The sequence below is a fragment of the Peromyscus maniculatus genome, chromosome 3 (genome assembly GCF_049852395.1).
Source record: "Peromyscus maniculatus bairdii isolate BWxNUB_F1_BW_parent chromosome 3, HU_Pman_BW_mat_3.1, whole genome shotgun sequence".
NCBI classification, from domain to species: domain Eukaryota; kingdom Metazoa; phylum Chordata; class Mammalia; order Rodentia; family Cricetidae; genus Peromyscus; species Peromyscus maniculatus.
The window spans coordinates 39,817,087-39,841,630 of NC_134854.1; the positions used below are offsets into that span (position 1 = coordinate 39,817,087).

A 24,544-nucleotide genomic window follows, 5' to 3' on the forward strand; every position below is an offset into this window, starting at 1 on the left:
TTAATCTCTTTCTAAAGAAGAAAAGGTGGTATGATATAGAAATGATTGGGAAAATGGTAGATTATTATAATGGAGGAAAAAAGGGTAGATTATTGAATCTATTTTAATCCAAAAAACAACCATTAATCTCAAAATATTTTACATTGGTATGAATTTATTTATTTATTTATTTATTGTCACATTTTTATATTTTACTCTTAAAGTATTGTGTCTATACTGCTCAATTAAAAATATAATGTAAATTTAAAAATAGATTAATAGTCATCTATAATAGTCAAACTTATAGCCATATTAGTTAGGTTTTCTAGGTATACAAAGATATATTTCAATTACATACGTAATCTTCAAACACTTCAAAGACATATAGAATATGGCATTTAAAATGTTTTAAGAACTTAGACTTTGCTCGGCAATGAGACATATTTGCTCCTGGCAGCACCAATTACTTTAGGAGGATGATGGGCATTGAAGAAACTCCTTATGGAGTTTGCTTTCAATGTGGCAAAGCTAGCTTGCCATTTGGGCAAGAAACTGCTCTTGCCTGGACTGCTTGACAATGTGCTGTATAAACTGGACATTTAGGACCCACAGGAAAGTGACTGCTAAACTTTGCCAAAACAAGGCAGGATGGCCTTCAGATTCCTGCTTCACAGAAGAAACTGCCAGATATTCTGCAGGACACAGGGGAAAGCGACTGATGAACTTTGCCAATATAAGCAGGACAGTCTTTCAAATTTCCTACTTCACTAAAAAGTCTTCCAAATACTCTAGGCCTACAGGCTGAAAATAGATGCCCCAACATTACAGAAGAACTTTGAGTGACTGTCCATGCAGCCAAATGTCTCTGTCATTTCTAGAGTTTTGGAGTTGCTTATAATGAACTTCCTGTTTACTTAGGTAATATTATATCCTTCTGAGGTATTGGATAGACTTGAAGACTAGATAGTTATAATTATAGTTTTCCTTAGTTATGATAGAAAGTAAATTAGGTATGAAACTTTAGACTCATCAAGACAAGATAATTGAATGCTTTCTCTAATTTTGTCAAATACAAATAGACTAAATATTGTAACTGTAATTCTTGCTTAATAACTGTCTTGTTATATGTAATTTTACTATGTTAAAGTTAAAACCTTCCTTGTTGATTAGACAGAAAAGGGGAAATGCTGTGGGATGCCTTTCTGTATGCTGTCCATATGTGTTGCTCTCAATGGTTGATAATAAAGCTGTTTGGCCAATGGTGAGGCAGAATAAGGTTAGGCGGTACAATCAAACTAAAGAGATGAAGAAGGGCAAAGTCGGGGCAGATGCCAGCCAGCTGCTGAGTAAGCAAGATGTGTAGAAAAAGAAGTAACAAGCCATGGACCAAGTTGCAAAGCATAGATAAGAAATATGAGTTAATTTAAATATTAGAGCTAGCTAGTAATAAGCCTGAGCCATCGGCCAATCATTTATAATTAATATAAGCCTCTGAATGGTGATTTGGGAAGCAGCTGCTGGATATTTGGAAGTTGTTGGTGGGACAGAGAAAGCCTCCATTTATACTCTCTCCCTCTTTCCCGTATAGGGATGAAATGTAATTAGTGGCTTCCTAGCTGCTAGCCTGGCCTCATACTCCTGCTGCTATGCCTTCCCCAATGGGCAGTATCCATTCTGGAATTGCAAGGCAAAGTAAACTCTTTCTCCCCAAGGTTATTGTTCTATCACAGCAGCAGAACAGTAATTAATGTGAGGAGTTTCTCATATTTGGATACTGCATTTAACTTTCAAAGGGTGAGATTCTACCTTGGCTCTCAGTACAATGTTACTTAACACTTTCATACAAATGAACATACAGTTAGAAAGTATAATCTATTTATGTTCAAACCACTGATTAAAAAAAAGAAAACCATATAAATCAACCACAAAAATCAACCAAATTTAAATTATTCTTAACTGAAGAGGACAAATGGTACTGTTCTGCATAGCCAGCTCTTTGCACTTAGTAAGTAAAACCTTAATGGGGATATGCATAACTATCCTGAACCCAGCATTCCTGCATGGACACTGGTGAGGACTGAATTCTCTCATCAATTTTCTTTCTTCAAATTATTCAAATTGTTGTGCTTTTCCCCTATCAGATAATTACTCTCTTATCTGATAGTATGCATATTAAATCTCTCCTACTATGTTTTGCATTAGGCCATGACAATTGCAGTTGTTTTAAAACAGTTCAATGAGATCACAATAGTAGAGTGAAGAGTTGTATACTGACACTGAGTGGCTAGCAGACAGCAATCTAGATGATCAGAATAACTACATCATGGCTTTTGTAGATTGAAATGATAGTTAAGAATTACTGTAGAATTCAATGTCTAGCCTCTACCATTAATGACTAAACACTTGAAATTCTTTAATAGATAGCAAATTACTTTATAGTTAAAACTAAAATAATTTAGTAAGTCTATCAAATCATAAATTAATATTACTATGGGAAAAGACTGAACTTCAATCATGACAGAGAAATATGACAATACAACACATTGGGTAGGGAACATATCTTCTGATCTACTGAGGGAAAAGCACTCTCATATATTACTTACCAACTCTTGTAACCTAAGAAACCCAGGCAAAAGATTTGCTTCCATATCTCTTAGATATTCAGCTTTATCTAGAACCTTTAAAAAAAGATGTCTACATGAAAATCAATTCATAATGTATTTTATAAAGCATGACACACTGTAAGATTTTTAAACTTTCCATGCTATAAAGAAAAAAACGTAACTTTTTAAAGCAAATTTAAATTTACTTTCAACAAGGCTATTTACATTTGTAAAGATATTTCAAACAGATTAAGCTAAAAAAACAGTTTACTAATAATATATTTTAATCCAAATATCCAAAGAGAAAACACGTTACTGTTACATTTAAAAGGCTGCTTTCTAATTGTAGTTCCTCAAACATGGTGTGAAGTACTCTGACTCCATTTTCCCCCACTTAAAAAATGACAAGTCTTTATTACCCAAGAAAGACAGAAGTATACACTAAAATTCATCACACACAACTTTTCTTCATTGAACTTTACAACAACTACACATACAATGTTTAAACTGCTGGATAACTCAAAGATTGAGTTTTGTTCAGTGTTATAATGCTTTTGTTATAATGTTTTCTAAAACATACAGTCATTAGATATATACAGTAAACATTTATGGATAACATCATATAATATAGAACAGCAGAATGGTGATGAGTTGGTCACATTAATAACTATTAAAACTGACTAATGAGGTCATATGGGTACTCTTTTAAAAAATATCACCAGCCACATTATCATACATTTAAAGTTACCATTATTTCTTAATATCATCAAAGAACCAATACTCAAATTTCTTCATACTTGTCCCAATAATGTCTCATTAGTAGCATGGATGATTCAGTATTCATGAATGTATGAGTTCATATAGGACAAAAGGAAAAATACTTGATTCCCCCAATTACCAATTTCTTATTCTGAGTTTTTGCCTGTTTTTTTTTTTTTTTTTTTTTTTTTGTAATATTACTAGAGACCTAATGGCTTAATAGACTTTAAATTTATTTTCTCATAGTTCTTGGAAGCCAAAAATTTAAGGACAGTTTCATTGAGCCAAAATTAAGGTATCAGCGGCACTATAACTCCAGTGGCTCCTGGAGATAATCTAATTCCTGCCTTTTCCAGTTTCTGGTAGCCTGGTCCAGATGGCCGTGGTACTGGAGTAATGTGGCTTGTTACCCACATCCTTTAAAGGCAAATACCCTCAAACTTCTGGTTGATTTCCTGCAGCTTCTGCGGTCTGGAATTGCCCACTGTGCAGCGCACTTACGTATGCTTCTCTTGTCTACTGACGTTTAGGATTAGAGTCTGTTTCCACCCAGATAATCTGGGTGAATCTCCACCCCTAAGATCCTTCACGTAACTTCACGTGTGAAGAGCCTTTTTCCAAATAAAGTCGTGTTTCCGGTGCTCAGGGTTAGGACTTGGTGTCTTCTTGGGGCTATTACTTGCCTACTGCAGTGCAGTAGTATATTACATTTTCAAGGAAACCCAGAAATTTAGTTTTGTGATCTTTAACTATTTATCTAATATGTTCCCACTCATTTAACTCATTAAAAATTTTAAAGTTAATTCTTTTAGAACTTCACACATGTACACATGATTTTAACCATGGGCATCCCCACTCTTCTTAAACTCCTCCTGGAATGCCATCCTACCATGTCCTGCTCCCAACTCCATGTCTTCTGGTCTTGTTTCTTTTATATAACCCACTGTGAGGTTAGTGCTGCCTGTGTGTTCACGAGTGTGAGGTCACCCACTTGAACCTACCAGGGGCCACAACCCTAAAGAAAACTAACCCTTCCTTCCTCCCTCCCTCCCTCCCTCCCTCCCTTCCTTCCTTAGCTGTCACCAACTACCAATAGGATAGGGCCCTCGTGAGCTCCTCCCTCAAACATGGAATGCTGACTGGCTTGATCTTCTGTGGACAACCACAGCTACTGTGAGTTCATGATTGTATCTAGAAGACACTTGTGTCCCTGGTTTTCCCAATCTCTGGCTCTTATACTATTCTCTGAGGCTTGCATGGAGGTATTGATACAGATGTCCTGTATATGGCTGAGCATTCTACAGTCACTCATTCTCTGTACTTCTGACCAACTGTAAGTCTCTATATTCATAAACATCCACTGGGGAAAAGAAGCTTCTCTAACGAGCTCTTAGCTGTACCCATCTATGGGTGGAAAGGTAAGTATTTAGAAGGCCGTTTGATATTATGTCCATTTAGTGAAGAACAACACTAGGTTCTTCCTTTCAGCCTATGACTTCTCCAGCCACAGGCTCTGACCAAGCTTACAGTATAGTTCCCTCCTGAGGAATAGGCCTTAAGTCTGATCAGAAAGTGACTGGATATCCCAAAGCATTGAAGATACTATTGCACCAAAGGCCATATCTTGCCAGGCTACTTGTTACTGCTGCTCACAGAGTTCACAGCTAGGTAAGACTGTTAACGACCTTTCTCCCCCAACAGCCTGCAGAGCACCTGATACTATGAAAGCTAGGCAGAGGGGAAAGCTTCCAGGGTAGTACCAGCTTGACTTAACTCACTCTAAAATAGTCAAATTGTCTTATATTTGGGCAGTATGATCCTCTTCAAATTGACTCCCATGTTTTTCATATCCCTAGTAGTCATTGATAGTTTCCTAACTTTATGACAAGATGTTCTGTGCATTATTTAGTGCATTACCTGTGGAGAACTAAAGTCCTTTTCTCTAAAAAGGAATCCATTTTAATATCATTAAAAGCTAGTATTAGATAACTATGATTCAAAAGGAAAAACTGAGATGTAAATATTTTCTTTTTTTTTTTTTTTTTTTTGGTTTTTTGAGACAGGGTTTCTCTGTGTAGCTTTGCGCCTTTCCTGGAGCTCACTTGGTAGCCCAGGCTGGCCTCGAACTCACAGAGATCCGCCTGGCTCTGCCTCCCGAGTGCTGGGATTAAAGGCGTGCGCCACCACCGCCCGGCTGTAAATATTTTCTTAATGATTTATAGTAAAGTATTCTAGTAGATTCTCAATTTGTAAGCCACAATAAGCAGAAAAATTTTAAGAAACAGAAAAATTCTTAGCCAACTCTCTACATTATTTTCTAAGTAGTAAAGCTACTTTTTTGTGGGATCCCATTTACAGGTTCCTAGTGGTTTTATCCAGCAGGTCTGCATAGAGAGGATGATTAAACCATGGGCCAAGTGCAAGTGTCTGAGATGGTCTGCACTTGGCTGTGCAGACTGGGGGGAGGTCCTTTGCTCCATCCCTTGGCGTTTCTATAAATACCCTTGGAATAGGTTCCAGGCCCTCTCGAGGCAATCCTGTATTTTCTATCTGTTTATCTCCACACTCTAAATCCTTCTATCTAATATTTCCTGCTACTCTCACTCAAGAAAACTCTGGGGCACTGTGGAGTTGGTGGGTAGCTGCCCCACACTTTATTGTAGTTTTAGTAGTACAGATTTATAGTTATAGACCAGTCTAAACTTGTTCTAAACACCTGTATACTTTTCTCCCCAAATGTTTAGCCAATAACAAATGTTTCTTGGGTACTTACCACGGTGTATGGATATGAAAAATGAGTATTCTCCCATCCTTCCGCCAGCTCTCTCGCCTTCCTAATCTAATTAGTCCTGCAAATTCTATATTTGCTAAAGGCAGCCATATATTCTCGGACCAATCCTCCTCATCTTCTATCAATTACATCTTTTAATCATCCTTCTCTAAGACAACTTCTATATATTTAGATATTTCAACTTCTACAGAGACGGCCCTCTGTGAATATGCAAGACATTTAGTTCTTACATTATGAGACTATTTTCATAATACTAAAATGCCAATTGCCTTTTTCATCATGTTGAAAACATTTGAACTGTTGGTATATAAGCAACAGTGAATTAAACTAGAGTTGCCTTAGCATACATCAAAGAAATTGTAGTAATTATTAGCAGTAACTGCATTCTTCACTATGCTTTGCATTAAAAACTTAAAAATTGACTTGGGAATGGAGGGATGGCTCAGACGTTACCAGCACTGGCTGCTCTTCCAGATGACCTGAGTTGGATTCCCAGCACCCATATAGAAGCTTGCAACCAACGATAACTGCTGTTCCAGGGAATCCAAGGGTTTCTTCTAACCTCTGCAGGTTTCAGGCATACATGTGGTACATGGATGTACATGCAGACAAAATACCCATACACATAAAATAAAATAAATAAATTTTAAAACAAAAAAGACTTCCACTTCTTACAAGACAGAAAAATGTGTTTTGTCCTAATCTCCTGCTAAGTCAAACTAAGAACACTGAATATGAAATCTCTGAAACTTATAGAGAAAAAGCAAACAGCTTTCTCATCATCTTGTTTGTGTTTCTGTCTTACATATTTCAGACACAGAGGAAAACCAGTGGGTGCAGACCAAAAGGGCCAACGAGAAACCAAAACCAGACTGTCCTCCCTTCAGTTGCTTGTTAGGACCTGATCCCAACAATGAGAAAATTAACTAGTAATCTACTCATTCTTTTTGGTCTGTTGTAAATCTTATTGCCTCACAAAGGTGTACCAGATCACTTACACCAGTATTCTGCATGCCACGGCTACCGCTGCATGTGGTATTCTGCATGTGGTCATATGTGAATAACTGTTATAACTCTTCTGTTAAGCAAAGCCCCCTTTTGACAGCAGTTCTAACACATTTTTGTATCACAAAAGCACCTTCCACAGAGCACTATACAAAATAAGACTCAAAATAAATAAATGGAAGTGGATCTATTGCAGTCATTTTTTAAATTAAAGATGATATCATCATGCTCAATTACTTACAATATATACAGTCTGATCCTTGAGATTTCCAGTATGGGTCACTTGCTTAAACAATCGAACAAAGTCATTAAATGTTTCACAGGTTATTTCTGTAGGACATCCTGCCACTGAAGAATTCAGATGACTCAACTTGTTTAGAATTTGTTCCAAAAGTAGCCTCAAAGTAAAGCATTCAACACAGTTCACAAAGACATGTGGGAGCTGAAAACAAAAACCAAAACAGGATAAACAAAAACACATAAAGTTTCTGTTGGACAGTCTCTAATTACCTCTGTGAACCTACACCCACCCTGCTGCCCTCCCATCCCCACTGTGCCCCAGGAACCTGGCCAATATAAATTACATCATCAGGCCCTGGTAGGAGAAGTCAATAGGAAGAAGCAGGTAGGGACGGAAGCAAAGTTGCTGAGGGAAGAAGCTCAGTATTTCTTCCCTCGCAGTGTCTACATTCTGCTACAAAAGGCCAGAGCTGCAGCTAGGTACCCCTTTTTGTAAGGCTACTGGTCTTGCTGGGTTCTAGTGATAGTGATTCTCTAAGTTTCCTTGAAGCCTCGGGGGTGATAAGGGCCATGATGATTACTGTCCCTGCTTGATTCCCTTAAAACTTCCTCAACCTCTATAAACAGTCCCTTTCTTAAACTCACTTCCGGGATTTGAGTTTGTCACCCCTTTTCTTCTAAGACTCAAAGTAAACTTGTATTTTCCTCTAAGTATTATTATAAAGAAACCAAATTCTTTTGAATGTTAAAATTCCTAGTGGGAATTTTACTTACTAGAGAATTTGTTTACTAGGGGGTTACATTTACTTACTAGAGAGGGGCCATCAGTATTTCCTTATGTAGAGCGCTCATAATGTCTACTAAGAATAAGTATCATGCTTACTTTTGTGCTACTCTTGACTCAAATAACAACAATTTTTTTTCTAAGCACATATTTGGGTATCTATAACAGAAGCAGTAATAGTCATATCTAACACTGATTAAGTCACTGCAAAAACAATACAATGTTAAAAACATAACACATTCCTTAAATATAAAACTTCCTTACTAGATTTTCATGCTTTTATTCAACATGTATTTTCTGGATACTTCATATACAAGCTTTCAAATATAAATTGGTGACCAAAGACCTCGTATATTTACATTCTGAAGTCAGATATGAAACTCAGACATCTTTGTGTTTAAAATGCCAGTTGATCTTTGGGATCCAAGACTAATATCTACAACTTAAAGTGTGCCAAGCACTGTGCTTGTGGGGATGATGTGTGTGTGTGTGTGTGTGTGTGTGTGTGTGTGTGTGTATTTTTTTTAGAAAATCATAGCCAGGAAACATAACAAAAAATTACAGCTGAAAAGATTAAATATTGTGATACAATAAAACTAAAAAGAGTTGAAGCCACAACATAGGGGTACATTTTAACATAGCATTGGAAGTCAGGAAGCACTTCCCAGAGAAGTAGAAAAAAACATGGCTAAATCTGCATTTGTCAATCAATAGGATATTATAAGGAGAGCAAGTTGAGTAGAGGAAAGTCATTCCAAGAAGTAGGAGCAACACAGGCCAAAATTTGAAAGAGAGCAGGAAATATATGCAATTCAGTGGGACATCTTAAACATGCATCCCTGGAGGTAAGGTAAGATGAGTTAGCAAACCAAAGCTTGTGGCCTGCACATCTGTTTCTCTGTACTCAGTTGCTGAAGATTATAGCCATGTCCGTTCAAATAGTTATTGCTTACTGCTGGCTTAGGACATAAACAGATGTGTGGTAATATTCATAAATAGCATCTAAATTTTAATACTTGCTAATAATACTATACTGGAATGCATTTTTCATGTGTTAACATTTACTTATCGTAATTCCACCAGTTGTTACTACTTGCTCCATTTTAGACAAGGAAGGCACTATGCAGAAATACTAGGAAAAACCAATGATAATATAGTGAAACTGAGACAGCAATGGACATGAGTAAATACAGATGAAGTCCTGTCTTCACGATGGAATGTATGTATTGGATTGGCTTAAGGATAAGAAGAGTTTTTCGTTTCTGTTTTTTAAGTAGATTCAGCCAACTGTACTAATGGTTAAGATCATTCAGATAGGAAATACGAAAAGAGCAAGATGAAAGTATGTGCAGTTTTACATGTGTGAAAAATCAGAATTATCAGAATCAATATTATAAATAAAAAGTGAAAAAGAAATATTTTATAATGTTAAAAAGTAAATTTTAGTATTTCTAAAAGAAGCTATTACTTGCGTGGCCAATTACTGGGCAACAAAAGAGAGAAAAATTTAGCTCAATTTAAAATTTTCTAATGTCAGAGTTTAAGTTACTTAATAACTGATAGCTTTTGAAGTTTATACACACTCAAAGTATTACAACAAGATCTGAGCAGAAATGCTTTATGTAGCTGATTATACTCTAGATAAAGGAAAATTAGAATAAGTCATCTAGATTGATTCCCTCTCTACAATGTAGGAATAAAGGTCCATTAATATCAGGTTCAGGGTTACCCTTACCTCTAAAGTTTTCAACAAGGTTTGTGTTACATAGGTCTTCCCACTGGCAGTGTGCCCATAAATAAAGATGGACGGAAAGCTGAAATGATGTCTCTAGGAAAGAAAAGACTAGTTTTTATCTGTATGAAACCGGAAATGAATATTTATTAACTTGTAAGAAAGTTTTATTGGTACAGTATAATACTAAATCCAAGTTATTTCAGTGGTGCATACAGGTAAATTCTTAATATTCTGAACTTAAATTCAACTCATAGTACTTTCTTTTATGAAATTATCTTGTAAAATTACATGTGGCTATATATTATATAACTGTACTTTTATTATTACATGGGTTTCCACATACAAACTCTTGTATTCTCAACTTTCTAAGAGATTTAAGGGAATTTTCAAGGGTAATTTTGTCTATACTACATTTTTAATCATTTTTGAAAAGAATTTAATGTTCTTGTAGGCTACAATTTCATTATACATTTTATTGTTTGAAACTAAAACAACAGAACACAATAGACATTTTTGAGGTCTTATTCCGAGAAATCTTAAATACTTCTGAATTATGCATAATCATTTACCTTGGCATAAGTGTATATATTTCATCAAATCAAACATTGATGAAATCTACATAACAATATTGGATACAGGGTTATAGTTCAGTGGTACATCAATTGCTTAGAATGTGCAAGGTCCTAGTTGATCCCTAGCACCATGAAAAAGTTAAATCAAAATGCATACACACAGAAGGTTCTGTAATACACTAAGTCAGAAGCAAACTGTCAAAGGTATTATTGGCCTATCCTATAACATCAATATGCTTTATTTATTTGATGAAAATCAATATTTATGAGATAGCCATTAAATGCTAAAAACTATAAGATACTGAACAGTACAGACACCAGTCAAAGACAGGTTAGACTCTGAAGAGTCAAAATACTGGGGAGACATAAATTTTAAAAATTATTTCAGATATCACTTCTCAAGCAAAAAGGAAGCTTATAACCACCTTCAACAGTTTTTTTCAAAGCTTGATGAAATCTGCTTTTCTGGAATCCTACCACACTTGTCTACATCTACGATTTGGTGCCTAATACACTGTTCCCTGCCCTAGCAAGGCTTCTACCACTGTGATAAATGTCATGACCAAAAGCAACTTGGGGAGGAGAGGATTTATTTCAGCTTACATTTATAGTTCATCATGAAGAGAAGTCAGGATAGGAACTCAAGGCAGGAACCTGGGAGGAGGAACTGATACACAGGCCATGGAGGAAGGCTGCTTATTGGCTTGCTCCTCCTAGCTTGCTCAGTTTGATTTCTTTACCACTCAGACCACTTTCCCCAGAGGGCTGGGTCCTCCCACATCCATCATTAGTCAAGAAAATGCCCTACAAACTTGCCTACAGACAATCTGTTGCAGGTATTTCTTCCATTGAGGTTCTCTCTTCCCAGATAACAACAGTAACCAGCACATCCCCCCTCTATAACGACTTTTATATTGTTACCTAGAATTAAAATGAACTCTTATACTGTTACTTTTCATCTTCACAAACCTCCCCAACATCTGTAGCAAGCCAGAATCTGGCACAGTGCCTTCCACAGAGAAAGTGCTCAGAAAATACACACTTGCTAAACAATCTTCTAAGAAACATGAGCTAGTTTAGTTTTGTTTTTGTTTTTTGTTGTTGTTGTTTTTGGTAGTTATTTGCTATAGTAGCTCTTTGTATTTTCCACATGCAAACTTCCTTGAAGAAAAACACTATTTTTGTTAAACATAATTTGAAGCAAGAGCAAGAGCGAAAACCTTTTCTGTAATCTACTACTAAATCAGCACTACCCACCGTTATTTGCTAAAAAGTACTCCTTTTTCTGAGTACTTTTGGTTGGAGTAATCTGAGTTTATCAAGTCCAGTGAAGGAATACATAGAGCATAACCAAGTATGTATGTCAATAATATAGGTAACTCTAATTGAAAGCACTGTAACTAGAAAAGTAGATACAGTTGGCCTATATCTTAACTAACGAGACCCTTTTTGATGGCGGGAGGTACTTTTCCACTAATATTTCACAGGTCACCTTAGACTCACATCCAACACTCAGCTGGTTGAAAGTACATTTTTTTAAAGCAACCTAAATGATTACTTGTATTTACTCACATTCCAGATAAGATCCAAGTGCAATTAATTCTAATGAATGAGTACAATGCAAAAGACATATAAGAAAATGAATAGTATTCCTGACTATCAAAGGGAAGCTCTAGCCGCGTTCCTTTCAGAGGACCTCTCCCCTATAAAGAATCTCATCCACTAGTCAGGGAGAGAAATCCAAATGAGACCTTTCCTGGCTTTTAAAGGCTAAAACACAGAGTTATCCTAAGTGGTCTTGAAGCCAACCACCTCTCTGTATTTGACTTAATCATACCTCACTGCAATAGGTGAACCTGCATTTAAGAAACACTCTGCAAACAGACTTCTTAAATAAACCTTGTTCTTACATAAACCTTGCAGACGCTATTCAGGGCTCACATAATCTCCAATGTATGGCCCAGTAAAAGGACTACCTCCTAAGTAATGTCCCACAGAGCAGGACAACCCTTCCTCTGCAGTCTCCTCTGAAATGGACTGAGGAGTTTCTTTGGGTAAGTGTGGAACAGACCTACAGCACCTCCATCTTAATATAATCTTAACGTAAGCTGATAGTCTACCGCCTCGCCATTCCCACACTGCTCCCCGACAGACCAAGGACGCGTTGGCCTCTGGAATTTGGGACAGTCTGACCACAATACCTCTCCAAACAGGGACTGCAAGGTGGACACTTGGGCCTCTCGACAAAGCACCATGCTCTCCATGTGCGACATTTTGGCGGGCACCACCCAAGACTGCAGGTTGGCCGCCAGTCGGCGCGGAGTCTACTTCTCGGCGTATTTCACCCTACTCAACACGTAACTTTCCTCCCGGAAGCGCAGACGCTAGGCTGTGGGGGGGCCGGCGCGATCCGGTGACGTCAGGAGCCCGCGCAGCGAGGGCGCCGCTCTAGCCTCCAGGCGCCAGTTCTCGGTGGTCCGCGGCTCGCTCGCTTTTCTCCGCCTGGAGTAGGTGAAGGGCCGGAGGCATGCCTGGGCGTCTCACGACCCTCCGGCGGTGGCTTCAGTTTCCGCCGGAGCTGTTCTCCCTTGGCGCTCAGCTTTCCTCCGTACGCTGGCCAGGACAAGGTGAAGGGCCGGAGGCATGCCTGGGCGTCTCACGACCCTCCTGCGGTGGCTTCAGTTTCCGCCGGGAACCTCAAGTACAGAGAGGAACAAGTGTTCTTATAAAACGAGGCTTCCCCCTGGCAAGAAGTGGGAACTGGGTGACATTTAGCGCTAAAGGGAACTAACTGTGAGATTTAATAAATGTAATTTTTGTTTGTTTTTGCAAGCTTGGAGCATTAGAAGTGTTAGAGTGTCGGTGAGGGCAATAGGAGTAAAAATAACGCTATCTTCGGCATACGCCTTCCTTCTCGTGTATGTATTTGTAAGACACCTAGAAGCAAGATGTTAGTAAAACCTTGAAAAATCAAAAGAGAATATAGAAATAGGAAAATTTGTGTTAAAAGACAGGGCTTTAGGGTCCTGAAAAAAATTGGTCTGGTGACATTTACTTAACTATTTCTGAACGTTGTGACGTTGGGAGAATCTTTGAACTGTTCATTTAAACTTTCCAATATACAAATTAAGGACAATGTTGGATTATTTCTAAGAATAAAAGATAACGTACATAGTGTCTGCTACACATAGATTTTATAGGCAGTGCAGAAAGACAAAGAAAACAAATGCACCCAGATTAGAAAGAGGACCACTATGTATTACTGAGCAATACAGTAGCCTGTGGAGGAAATCTAATTGCTTCTCCAAAAGAGACACTAGCCCATCTCTAATAAGTTAACTTGCAAGGCTTCCAGGTGCAAGATAACGGTCTCCATACAATGGCAACAAACATGTATGAAGTACTTAGGAATAAATGAACCAAATATATGTGAGGCCTGCATACTTAAAACTATAAAAAAAATTACTAAAAGATTAAAAAGGACATTTTTAAAAATAACTGTACTGTGTTGTGAGAATTATGTTTATTAAAATTAATCTGGTTTTCCCAAACTGATAATGTAGAACCAATTTTTTAAAAGTAGTTTTTTTTTTTTTGTTGGTGGTGGTGTGGTGGTTTGAATGAAAGTGGCCCCCACAGGCTCGTAGGGAGTGGCAGGCACTATTAGGTGTGTGGTCCTGTTGGAGGAAGTGTGCCACTGGGGGTGGACTTTGAGATTTTTTTTTTTTTTGGTTTTTCGAGACAGGGTTTCTCTGTGTAGCTTTGCGCCTTTCCTGGAACTCACTTGGTAGCCCAGGCTGGCCTCGAACTCACAGAGATCCACCTGGCTCTGCCTCCCGAGTGCTGGGATTAAAGGCGTGCGCCACCACCGCCCGGCAGGACTTTGAGATTTTAGATGCTCATACCAGGCCCAGTTTCTCTTTCTTCCTACTGCTTGCCTATCTGAATGTAGAACTCTAGGCTCCTTCTTCAGCACCCTGTCTGGAAAAAAGTAAGGTAGTGATCCATTGAGGAGGACACCCAGTGTGAAGACTTAGCCTGCAGTCTCTCACACACACAGTCCATTGCAGGTAGACTCCTTTGTATCCACATGGTTAGAGATAAATGTCATGGGTATTTTCATGGGCTGCCCTGAGACACTTAGTGCTATAGTCTGGAGAAATGTCACATGAGGAGGAGAGGCTGTGACTGTGAGGTCTCACTGTGCAGAAGTGCCTGGATCTAAACTCAATGTTACATTTGCATGGCAGGTGCTTTGCTGATAACCAGCTCTGCCCCTCTCCTGCTATTTATACCCTTTTAAAAGCAGTTTGGCCTTTTCCATAGAGTTGATAACATGTTTAGTTGATCACTGTGCACATTTATTGTTTGAAGAATACTAAGAGTTTGGTCTTCACTTACATATTTTGTACTTTTATTGTAGTACCTTTTAAAAATAATTTATAAAACATTGCTACCATTTTTTCCCCTCTAAATCAGTGTTATCAGTAGTGAAAAACTTTCTGTAATCAGGGCAGTTAAAATACCTAGCTAGCTCATGGGTCCCATTTGCCTTTTTAAATGTTGGTAATCATACTGATAGCCCAAAATTTTACCTTTTAAAAATATAATTAAATTGTACATGACTTTTGTCATGTCATGTCATATTGAACAGCACAGATTTTTGGTAGTTAAATATCTTGGAATGGATACAGAAAAATATTAGCCTTTATGTAACTATTTCTGCAACTAGTTTCTTGTGCAAATCTGAGTTTCATCTCTTTTAATACAGGTATATTGGTAACACATTCCCTCAGCTTTTGTTTGAGAAGAAACTCATTTTCACTTTCTTTTCCAGCAGATATTTTAGCTGAGTTTAGAATTTTGAGAAGAGGACTTTGATTTCCCCAGCGTTTAAAGTTACCATTTCATTGACTTCTGGTTTGAATGATTTTGGACAGAAAATTATATTTTTTTTCCATTTAATGTATATGCTTAATTAATTTCCCACTTAGAGAATATTTTTTCTTAAACCACCTTCAAAATATTTATTCTTTTTATGTGGTTTTCAACATTTTGGATGTGATGAGCATAACTTTTATTTTAATTCTGTTTTCCTGTTAGTATTTCTCAGAGGTTATAGGATCTTTAATTTGATTTTTCAATGTTTTAAAAGAAATTCTTAGTCATTCTCTCTGCAATAGTTCTATTTTCTTTCTCTTCCCTTCTGAAATTTCAGTTACACATGATTCTATTGAATATAATTTAGATGTTCCATTTTGGTGCTTTAATTTCGTTAACTACACTCACTAGTTTAGGACTTTTCAAGCTTGGTAATTTCTGTTGGTCTGCAGTCAAGTTTTTACTGACTGTGTTTTTCCCTTTGTTTTCTCAAGTTTACTGGTGAAACTATCAAAGGCATTCACTATCTGCTATTGTGTGTGTGCATGCTAATTTTCTTGCTGTGACCACGCACCTGGCACTATGCACCTTTAAGACATGTTTGTTTTGGCTCCTGATTGTGGGTGAATTCCAAAATGGTGGTAAGGCATGGCAGCAGAAGCAGCTCTCAGCTCTGGAGGCAGGAGCATGAGGCTGTTTGCTTATACTGAATGGATCAGGAATCGGAGCTCGGAGCTCGCAGAGTTATACACCACAGGGCCAGCCCCTACAGTGATCCAGTTCCTCCAGGTAGAGTCATATGCCACGGGGCCAGCCTCTGAGTAGCCTCTGCTTCCTAAATGTTCCATAGCTTCCCAAACAGTGTCATCTTCAGGAGATCAACTCAAACACATGAGCCTTTGGGGGACATCCTATATCCAAACTACAGTATGGGTGGAATATTTTTAGCATTTTTGTTTCATCTTTGGGGATAGTTTCTATCTCCCTAAAAATTTGCCATCTGATATTCATCTTTATGTCATTTATGCAAATTCTTTAGCTTATTGATCATAGGTTTTTGTTTTGTTTTTTGGTGGTTTTTTTTTTTTTTTTTGAGACAGAGTTTTACTATGTAGTCCTGACTGGCTTGGAACTGGCTATGTAAACCACAATAGCCTCAAATTCAGACATTAACCTGCCTCTGCCTCCTGAGTGCTGGAATTAAAGGTGTGAGCTACTCTGTCTCTTAATCAGAGTTATTTAAATCCGCATCTGATGCCTCGCACACCTCATTCGTCTCAGCAATCCTATTGCTTGCCTGTCTTTTACAGTGGCTTGTTTTTTATTGTTTACTGAAGTTGTATGTCTTATGCAGGTAGGCTGATATGTACTTGGAACCCCAGCACTCAGGAAGCTGAGGCGGGAAGATTGTCAGTTCAAAGCCAGCCTGAGTTAGCAAGACCACATCCTGTCAAACAAACAAAAAAGTAATAAAAACAGAAAAAAGTGTGGCTGTTTTATACATTTTTATTGAACAATATCCATCATGTTCAGAGCAGTAGAGACTGGGGTAAATAGTATTTGTGCATAAAGATTATTAATGTGAAAAATTCACATATAATCAGGATTGAGTTAGACTTCTTTCATCTTCCAAGTTGCTCTAGTGTTCTTTAGGCTGACAGTGAGGAATGAATGGCTAGTGACAAGGTTTGTTGCCTTTCTGCCAAAGGCTCATGGCTATGCTTCCTATAGGACAGGGGTTCAAGCAAGGCTTTCTTTATTTCTCTATTCCAGCACTTTCAAATGTTTGTTTTAATGTGTGTCCTGGGGATAAGCTGCTGGGTGTGTGTGGCTGAGTGCCCTAACTTGTCTGTACCGCATATGTTGGTCCCACCACCCTGATCTGACATGAGTAAGAGAGTGCTCCAGAACCACACTGTCTTCCTGTGCGCCTGTTTATTTCCAAATTTTAAACCACTTGGTTTCTCTGTGATCTCAGCTCTCTGATGGGCTAAACATTTACCCAGTTTTTGTTGTTAGGGTGGGGGTGATGGTCTTTCCAGGTTTTCACATTCTATACAGTAGAACTTGATAGCTATTTTTAAAATATAGGTTCATATGTCTCCTGTCTCATGCCACCACCAACCCCATGCATCCTTGTACTCTTGGTTGGAATTTTGAAATAACTTTGATTATTGATTCCTGAAAAAGTTTAAGAACTTATTAACCCTGTTCATTCATAACCCTTTTATGCTCATAAATTGTTATGCCCTCTCTGTATATAAATACATAGACTAGATGCATAAATCAAACATTTAGTGATAATCGTAAAGAAATGTATTTAAAACAATTCTTTGTTATTCATATAATTTTATCACTATTTAAAGACAAAAGTAATTCTGTACACTGATGTGATGGATTTGCCTCTTAGTTTTTATGTGTACAATTAAGTTTTGGCAGAATATTTAATATTGTAGCACCCAAAGCATCTTTAACATTTTCCAGAGTTGAAAAATGATCAAAATTTTGATCTTACAGGTTATTGATGATGAGAATGCCACTTTACATAACTATGTAGTTCAAAATGGCAACAGAGTGTTGGAAATTCTGTTCTTGTCCCAAGCAGAAATGCATTTTAAAACATTTTTATAAAAATGGAATTATCAGCTCAAATGGAAATTTTAAAAATCAAATAGTCTCTGATCCAAAGTTATATTAATTTGATATTTTCATGTCAAGGAGTAGCAGGAAATTTTGATTGTTTTAGGTTATGAAACAATTACATTTCTTTAAGAGCAGAAAAGTTTGTACACACACTAAAAACACTGCAATACATAAAATAAAATGTGTCAAATCTGAGTGGAGGCAATATTGTTGATATTTCATAGTGTGGTGAGATGCTCAGTGCAGATGATCCCATTGTGTGTTCAGAACCAAGCCTGTGGTGAGTTGACCTGTGCAGTGTATGAGTGCTGACAGAAATACCTCAGATTCACTTCATGTTTGATTTTTGAATTAAGTTTTGATCATTTCACATTCAGAAAACTTGTAGTTGGCAATTGCTTATGTGATCCCCTGTGGGGTCATGACCTACAGTTTAAGAAGCTGTACTCTAGGAAACCAAACCTAAGAAATCCATATTTCTTTTCAGTCCAAGTTCCTGTTCTGGTTGAAGCTCCACCTCAACTTCCTTCCTCCATCTCTCTCTCCCCAAACCCTACCCTGTCTCAGGCCTGCCAAACACTGCTCCTTCCCCAGATGCTCAAGACCACTCCCACAGGAGTATTTAAACTGTACCCCAGAAAACAGACATGTGGTTTTTCAGTCTCTCTTCCCTCTCTCTTCTGGGGGGGGGGGCAGAAAATCATCTGGGAGCTGTTTACCCATTAAGTGGGAGCTTGTTCTAATTCAGTTTGATTTGGTCTGATTTGGATTGCTTTGTAGGTAGAGAGGTTTATTGGGGTGCAGAACTTTTCAGTTCCAACACCATGAAACTTCTCCAACTTTATCAAAAATAATAAAAAAAATCTCTGAAGCCCATAACTTGATTGTTTATATTCACAATCACATCTAAAATTTGACCTTGTATTCTCTTTGTGTTTTGGGTCTCCACCTAGATTGAAACATTCTAATTTGTTTATAAATTCCCTCACTCATTACTATAGCATTTCCTGTGGACCTAACATTGGTTGGGCCAGGAATGCAATATAGCCAAGAGAGACATTGTAACTGTTCTTGTTAGAATTCCTAGCCACTCTCTCAGCTACATGACAACGCATGCGCTGTCCAGTAGCCAGGCAAGAAGCTTAGTCATCCGAGAGCCTTAAATCCTATGTAATCATGTGCTGCGTGATCACGTGATCTATGCGCATGCATGGCGTGGCTATGTAAGCGCATGTGCAGTGGGGACCTATCAAAGCAGGTTCCAACTATTCCTTCCCTCTCTTCCTGCACGGTCATTTCATAGGCCTATGCACACCCTTTCTATTTCTTTCCCTTAACAAACTCTTACACTGGGTTTTGCTGTGCCTTGTGGCTTCTCTCGAATGGTAAACAGTGCCACTTAATAAATAACATTGTACTGCTTAATAAATAACACTAGTGACATGAGTTGGATCCTCCTTTCTGATATTGGGCTGTTCAACTGCCCCACTCTTGCTTCAACCTTTACACCTCCTATCATTTGTTCTCAGACTGCTAAGGAACCCGACTCCAGCCATGCCAACCTGGCAACCATTCTCCCTTTGCAAGAGGTGGCCAGGGTGGATGGACTGGTTAAGGTTCATGTTCTTTTCTCCCTCGTGGAACTTTCTCAGATAGAAAAAAAAAAAAAAAACCTGGGCTCTTATACCTCTAATTCTGCTTCCTTTATTAAATAATTCCAATATATTACCCAATCTTATAGTCTCACCTTTCATAATGTATATATGATATTTGCTAATAACCTACCTCCTGAGGAGTGCAGATGAGTTTGGAATCAGGCTAGGACACATGCAGACAAGATTCATCAAACTAATGCTGTACATAAACCTTGGGCAGAGGTGGTTCCCAATTAGGACCCACACTGGGATTACAATACCCTAGGCTGCTCTCTAGCTAGGGATCAGTTTACAACCTGCCTCCTGCCAGGTCTTTATAAGGCTGCCCTCAAGCAGTAAACTTGGTTGTAAACTTTACTTATAAGCAAGTAAACTATGAAAAGCTAAAAAATATAATTCAAGATAAGGAAGAATATTTGTCTCATTTTTTAGAACAGCTTACAAAGGCTGTCTTACAATATACTAGTCTGGATCCTGAGAGCCCAGAGGGCAGAAGGCTCCCTATGACCCACTGTCTAGCAGAGCTTCCCCAACATCAGGGCCTAAGCTTAAGCGTCTGGAGAGAGGGCCTCTGACCCCACAGGCAGAAGTCTTAGCAGTGGCATCTAAGGTGTACCATGGGGGAGATGAGAAAGCCCTTAAACAGAACTGCCAAATGCCTCCAGGTCCCTGTTTCAAGTGTGGTAGAAAAGGTCACTGGGCTCGTGTGTGGCCTGCCCCACGTGGGCCACCATCTGGGCCTTGTCCAAAGTGCCACCAAGAGGGGCACTGGTCCATTGACTGCCCCCGTGTACCTCATGGCATGGGGACATCAAACAAAGATCACCCTCCAGCCAATCTCCTAGGCTTAGCGATGGACAATTAAAGGTGCCCTGTTCCTGGCCCGACCACAGTCATCTCTCACAGGGAACTGAGGGTAGCTATTACAGTCTTGGGGCAATCCATTTCCTTCCTTTTGGGCACTGGAGCCACTTACTTAGTCTTCAGGGAGTTCTGGGGTCCCACCTCTCCTCATCTCCCTATTGTTGGGGTAGGGGGACAGCCTTAACTACCTCACCAGACTCTACCACCTAATTGTATTTTCAGGGGTATCCCCCTCACCCACACATTTTTAGTTGTGCCCCTAATGGGAAGAGATTTTCTAGCTAAGGTATGAGCTCTTATTTAATTTTCTTCCCCCATTTGCCTCACTCCAGACTCTTTTGCCAGCAGCTCCTCTCCTCCTCTAAGCCACCCAGCCCACTAGCTCTAACATTTCATTTCCCTTGCCAGCCTCTCAGGTAGACCCCAAAGTCTGGGACACCCAGAACCCTTCTATTGCTAGGCACCATCCCCCTATTATTATCCAGTTACAGGACTCGACCAGGTACATTACCCAAGCTCAGTACCTTCTCTCACTCCAGAGCCTAAGAGGACTTAAGGCTATCATTTCTGACCTTCTCAGAAAAAGCTGCTCCACCCAACCTCTTCGCCTTTTAACAACCCCATACTTGCAGTTAAAAAGTCTAATGGAACCTACCACCTGGTTCCAGACCTCTGGCTCATTAATTCTGCAGTGGTCCCCCTCCATCTGGTAGTGCCTAACCCTTATACTCTTCTTTCAACTATCCCTTCAGAGAACTCTCACTTTTCAGTCCTCGATTTCAAGGACACATTTTTTTTTTCCTATTCCTCTCAGTCCTCAGTCTCAAAATATCTTTGCTTCCACCTGGACTGACCCTGACACTCATCTGTCCACACAGCTGACCTGGACTGTCCTGCCTCAGGGATTCAGGGACAGCCTTCACCTATTTGGTCAGGCTCTGGCCTCTGACCTGCTTTCTCTGTCCCCACTGACTCTCAACTCATACAGTATGTAGATGACATTCTACTCTGCAGCCCGTCATTACAACTGAGCCAAACTAACATCTCTGTCATCCTAAATTTCTTTTCCAGCTGGGGGCTCACCTTCCAAAGTCCAGCTGTCCACTCCCCAGGTCACCTATTTGGGTCTAACCATTACCCCAATCCAGAAGGCTATCACTGTAGATAGAAAGCATCTACAGGAGATTCTGTCGGAATACCTGGCTTCCTACAGTCTTGGGTTCCATCTTTTCCTCTCTTTGCTCTCCCCTTATATGAGGCAGCTCTGGGCTCCCCGCATGAACCCCTCCTTCACCCCATTACTAAACCCTTCCAGAAGCTCCAACAGGTTCTCCTCCAGGCCCTAGCACTTCATCTCTCAGACCAAACCTGTCCCTTCCCCCTCTATGTAGCAGAGAAGGAGGGATTTGCCCTGGGAACTCTAGGGCACCAGCTGGGACCCTCCTTTGCACCTGTAGCATACCTGTCTAAGAAGCTAGTCCTTGCCTGTCAGGGATGGGCACCCTGCATTTGTGCTTTAGCAGTCGCTGAGCTCCTTATTTGGGAGTCAAAGAAACTAACCTTTGGGTCACCTATTAATGTCTTCTCTCACCACAACCTGTCCCATCTCGTAACTTATAAAGGCTTACAAGCTTTACTTCCTTCCCAGGTTCTTTTTCTCCAGGTGGCATTACTGGAAAATGCCACACTTACTTTCTAGACCTGTCCACCCTTTAATATTTCAAGCCTCCTTCCTCGACCTAATGCTGACTATTCTCCATCTCATTCCTGCACTGAAACCTTAGAGGAACTATTGCCCCATCCTTCACACACACAGGAGGGCACATTGCCTCAGGCCACTTATGCCTGGTATACACATGGCAGCTCCTTTTTACATGAGGGGACCCATAAAGCAGGCTATGCAACAGTGTCAGATACTGAGGTAATAGAAGCACAGGCATTACCCACACGCAGTACTAACCAACAGGCTGAGCTGGTAACTCTCACCTGTGCCTTCCAATTGGCACAGGGACAATCTCTAAATGTTTACACAGACTCCAGATATGCTTTTCATGTCCTGTCCCATACTGCTTATCTGGAAAGAGCATGGGCTCCTTACAGCAAAAGGAGAATCCATATCTAACTCAGGCCAAATAATGGCCATGCTAAAGGCCTCCCATCTCCCCAAGGCTACAGGAATTGTCCACTGCCAATCTCATCAGACCGACAGCTCCATCATCTCTAAGGGAAATAACTGGGCTGACCAGGCCCAGACTCACCCCACCGACTGCAAGGAATCCATACAGTGCAGCTCACATCCTCACAGGCAACCCCTGACACTAGGCAAATTCTATCCTATCTACATCAGCTCTTTCACCCTAATAGTCTCGCTTTATCTCATTTCATAAAGGCCCACCTGTGGCCCACCTCTGAGGACTTACAGTTCTTAAGAACTATTACTGCTTCCTGTGAAATTTGCTAAAAGTCAGATCCCAATTCCAAATATCAAAGTCAACCTTTTCCCACCCACCGGCTAGAAGTTCCCTTCCAGGGACTGGCTGGCAGCTCGATTTTCCCCATATGCCCACTGTCAGGTGAAGTAAATACTTCCTCGTAATGGTGGACTCATTTTTGAATTGAGTTGAGGCATATCCAGTTTCTAATAAGCAGGCTCAGACAGTTGTGGATCTCCTTCTCTCAGAAATTATTCCCTGGTTTGGGATTCCTGCCTCTCTCCAGTCTGATAATGGTCCGGAGTTCACCTCCTATATTTCCCAGACACTAGCTAAGGCTCTTAATATTCCTTGGCATTTTCATATCCCATACTGTCCTGAGTCCTCAGGGAAGGTGAGCACACCAACCAGTCTTTAAAATCTATTCTTACTAAGATGTCACAGGAACTTCACCTTGACTGGGTAAAATTATGACCTCTAGCTCTTTTCAGGCTTTGGGTCCTTCCCAAGTGGCCCCTTTCAATCTCCCCATTTGAACTCATGTATGGGAGACCTGCTCTAACACTGGGCCTCCTAACAGTCACCTCTCCCTGATCGCCTAACTCCTCTGTCATCTTTGTTCTCTCCCGTGAAATTTCACAGACCATTCCTTACCCCAGCCATGTGATAATCCATGCCCACCCCCAATCCACATCGGAGATCAGGTCCTTCTTTCCCCTCCAGGCCAGTGCCCCCCACCTCTTTCCCCTAAATGGCAGGGACCCTTCAAGGTAATTCTTGTGACCCCCACAGCTTCTAAGCTCGAGGGCTTTCCCCACTGGACTCACCTGTCTCACCTGAAACCTTTTATCTTACCCTCACCCCAGGAGAATTCCTCCTCATACACAGTGACACAGACAGGGCCCTGCTCTCTCAAGTTCCAGGGGACACCAATATTAACTGCCTTGTCACTGATTCCAGAAGAATGAGGTTTCATCCTACAAGTTTTTCCTTCCTGGTTCCTTCCCCTGTCTCTACTGGCCATATTCTGCTTCATCAGTTTTCCTCTGTGTCTCTAATAACATAGTCAAACTTTTAATTAACTACTCAGCTAATTGTTACAGGATCACCATAGAGCTTGAGGCCAAGGACCATCAAATATATCCAGACAGTAAGGAACAGTAATAGTCCAGAGGTATTTACATCACCAGACTCAAAAGGATCTGGACTGTACCAAAACAAAACAAAACAACAACAACAACAACAACAAAAAACACAGATATTGTTATAATATAACAATCTATTATTGTTAAATGCCCTCAGTAATCGATCACCTATGTCTCCTGGAAATAATAAAGAAAACAGGTATCTTGAGGTTTGTCTCAGAGAAGGCTTATCTCAGGTGAAAGTTAAAACCATGTTCTAGGCCAGGCAGTGGTGGCACACACCTTTAATCCCAGCACTCGGGAGGCAGAACCAGGCAGATCTCTGTGAGTTTGAGGCCAGCCTGGTCTATAGAGCAAGATCCAGGACAGGCACCAAAGCTATACAGAGAAACCCTGTCTGTAAAAAACAAAAGACAAAAAAGCATGTTCCAGGTTTCTCTCTCCCTCTCTCTTGTA

The 24,544-nt window shown here is 39.7% G+C and overlaps 1 protein-coding gene across 2 annotated transcripts in view; it reads right to left on the reverse strand.

Moving 5' to 3' along the window:
• Positions 1-12,889, reverse strand: part of Orc5 (origin recognition complex subunit 5) — a 58,074-nt gene extending 45,185 nt beyond the window's left edge. Inside the window, exons 1-4 of one of the 2 annotated variants that reach the window (XM_042272881.2) lie at positions 12,670-12,889; positions 9,897-9,989; positions 7,379-7,579; positions 2,583-2,657 (exon numbers count right to left, since the gene is read on the reverse strand). In XM_042272881.2, coding sequence (XP_042128815.1) covers positions 2,583-2,657; positions 7,379-7,579; positions 9,897-9,989; positions 12,670-12,741 — 441 coding nt within the window. In that variant the 5' untranslated portion in view covers positions 12,742-12,889. The remainder of the gene's footprint in view (positions 1-2,582; positions 2,658-7,378; positions 7,580-9,896; positions 9,990-12,669) is intronic. The other variant, XM_042272882.2, reaches the window with a different exon arrangement.
• Positions 12,890-24,544: the final 11,655 nt, after the last annotated feature.